Source organism: Plasmopara halstedii (assembly GCF_900000015.1).
Source record: "Plasmopara halstedii genome assembly, contig: Scaffold_650, whole genome shotgun sequence".
Taxonomy (NCBI): Eukaryota; Oomycota; class Peronosporomycetes; order Peronosporales; family Peronosporaceae; genus Plasmopara; species Plasmopara halstedii.
In genome coordinates this window covers 2604279-2606002 of record NW_020187567.1, presented here as the reverse complement: position 1 = coordinate 2606002, position 1724 = coordinate 2604279, and the positions used below count along the sequence as shown (strand labels likewise).

Genomic DNA, 1724 nt, shown 5'->3' with positions numbered 1-1724 from the left:
CTTTGGTAAAAAAGGCGCTACCAGCAGGAAAAGTATACAGCGACTGATACGCGAGCCGATACATAAATACATTCGTCTATCCTAGTCAGACATATAGAATGTGCCCGAATTTCGTGTGCAGTCGTTAAAGAGATGAGGACTGACGAGCTATTGTCAAGAAATAATAAGAAGAACCCACATCACCGCAAAAGCGGCTGACCGTCTGCCGGAGGCGGGAATAGTACCATCTTCATGAATGGACTCCAAACAGGTTCGGAATCAACCAAGACCTTTCGCGTTCACTCTACGTCTGTGGCGAAATTGCGTGCACCGCATTCAATGCAGAGTTAAGCTTTCGTGCTGCGAGGGTCGAATGATTTTTAGTATATCATTCGACCCTCGAGTGCGATTTTTCTATTGAATCGGAATTTACGAATGGTCGAAATTCCACGCAAAAGCGGGCGATGAATCCCTCCTGCCCAAATTCGAGTCCCATAGGGCCCAATGAAGACACAGATGGTTTTATTTGTAGGGGTACAGCCTTAAATCACGCAGCTCACTACGAGATGTGGAGCGCGCAGCGCAGGATTGGTTGTTGTTGATGTCAACGTCCCCGGTTTTGTAAAGCCGTGTTACAGGCAAGATTATGAGAGGATCATCATCCGATAAAACACAATGCGCTACTGCCGAATATAGTAGACCGTATGCGGAGGCATTGCAGTCATCAAAGTACAATCACGCTATTCGTGTATCATAAGAGAAGGATAGAGGTATAGTTCCGGAAATTATGTAAGCTCTTCGAGTGAAATGCTGTGTAGAAAATATTGAACTCTGTATCTAGACCTAAGATGATACGTCATACTAGAAATGACTTGGTTGGAGCGCAATGAGCCATGGATCGACTGGAAGTCGGAAAAATTATGTGCTACTAGCTTTTTCGCCTGATAGAACTTTGGCGGGTCAGGAACCTACCGTCACCGGGAAACAGGGGCACTTTTGCCAGGCTCAAAGTTGCGACAGATTCCGTGCAGACATGAGACTTTTCAAAACTGATGACAATGGTATTCCTAGGCAGCGAGCTAAGCTTGGAAAACAGAGGTGATAATGAGCTGCAGTCTGATGATGAGACCGGACAGAGTGCGTGTAGGTCGCGGGTTTCTAGAGTTTATTTCAGATAGAGCCGACTATACTTTGTTGTCACACGAGTGTATCTTTGGCAATATGGTAAGGAGCAGCTGTGAGCTGTCGTATCTTGTGCCAGGGTCAATAAAGAGTGTGAGAGAGCGAGCTCTGGTGCCAGATGCTGTGGAGATGAAAGTCTACTGTAAGTCGCGAGTAAAGAGGCTTGGACCTGGTGATCAGAATGATTGTTCACTCTTGTCGCGATTCAACAGGACTATCGTGCGTAGAAGAAAAGCTCCAACGGTGAGTGATGAGAAAGATCATCATCCGTGGATCGAGTACCCTGAATAGTCATTTTTCTATCTCCTCTCACTGCTCCTAGTATGCCGGAGGAATAGCTAAGAATCATCCACCACTGGGTGATAAGTGCTGAGTGCGAGGAGTGGGATTGTTTTTCTAAAGGGACAATAAAAAATGCCCCAACTTTTGCCATATATAAAAAAATATCCCAACTTTTCAAAAAATAAAAAAATACCCCAGCACGTAAATTATCACCGGGGAGACGTAATATTACACAACAGAGGATGTAGGAATGAATTAGCATAATTTAAAAGAATACCCCG

The 1724-nt window shown here is 44.9% G+C and overlaps 1 protein-coding gene across 1 annotated transcript in view; it reads left to right on the top strand.

Moving 5' to 3' along the window:
* Positions 1 to 9, top strand: part of PHALS_13151 (conserved hypothetical protein) — a gene marked incomplete at both ends in the record, with an annotated part of 891 nt that extends 882 nt beyond the window's left edge. The window contains one exon of the mRNA XM_024728849.1: positions 1 to 9. This exon is cut by the window's left edge and continues 882 nt beyond it. Within this exon, the coding sequence (XP_024579285.1) occupies positions 1 to 9 (9 nt within the window).
* Between the last annotated feature and the right edge of the window lie 1715 nt (positions 10 to 1724).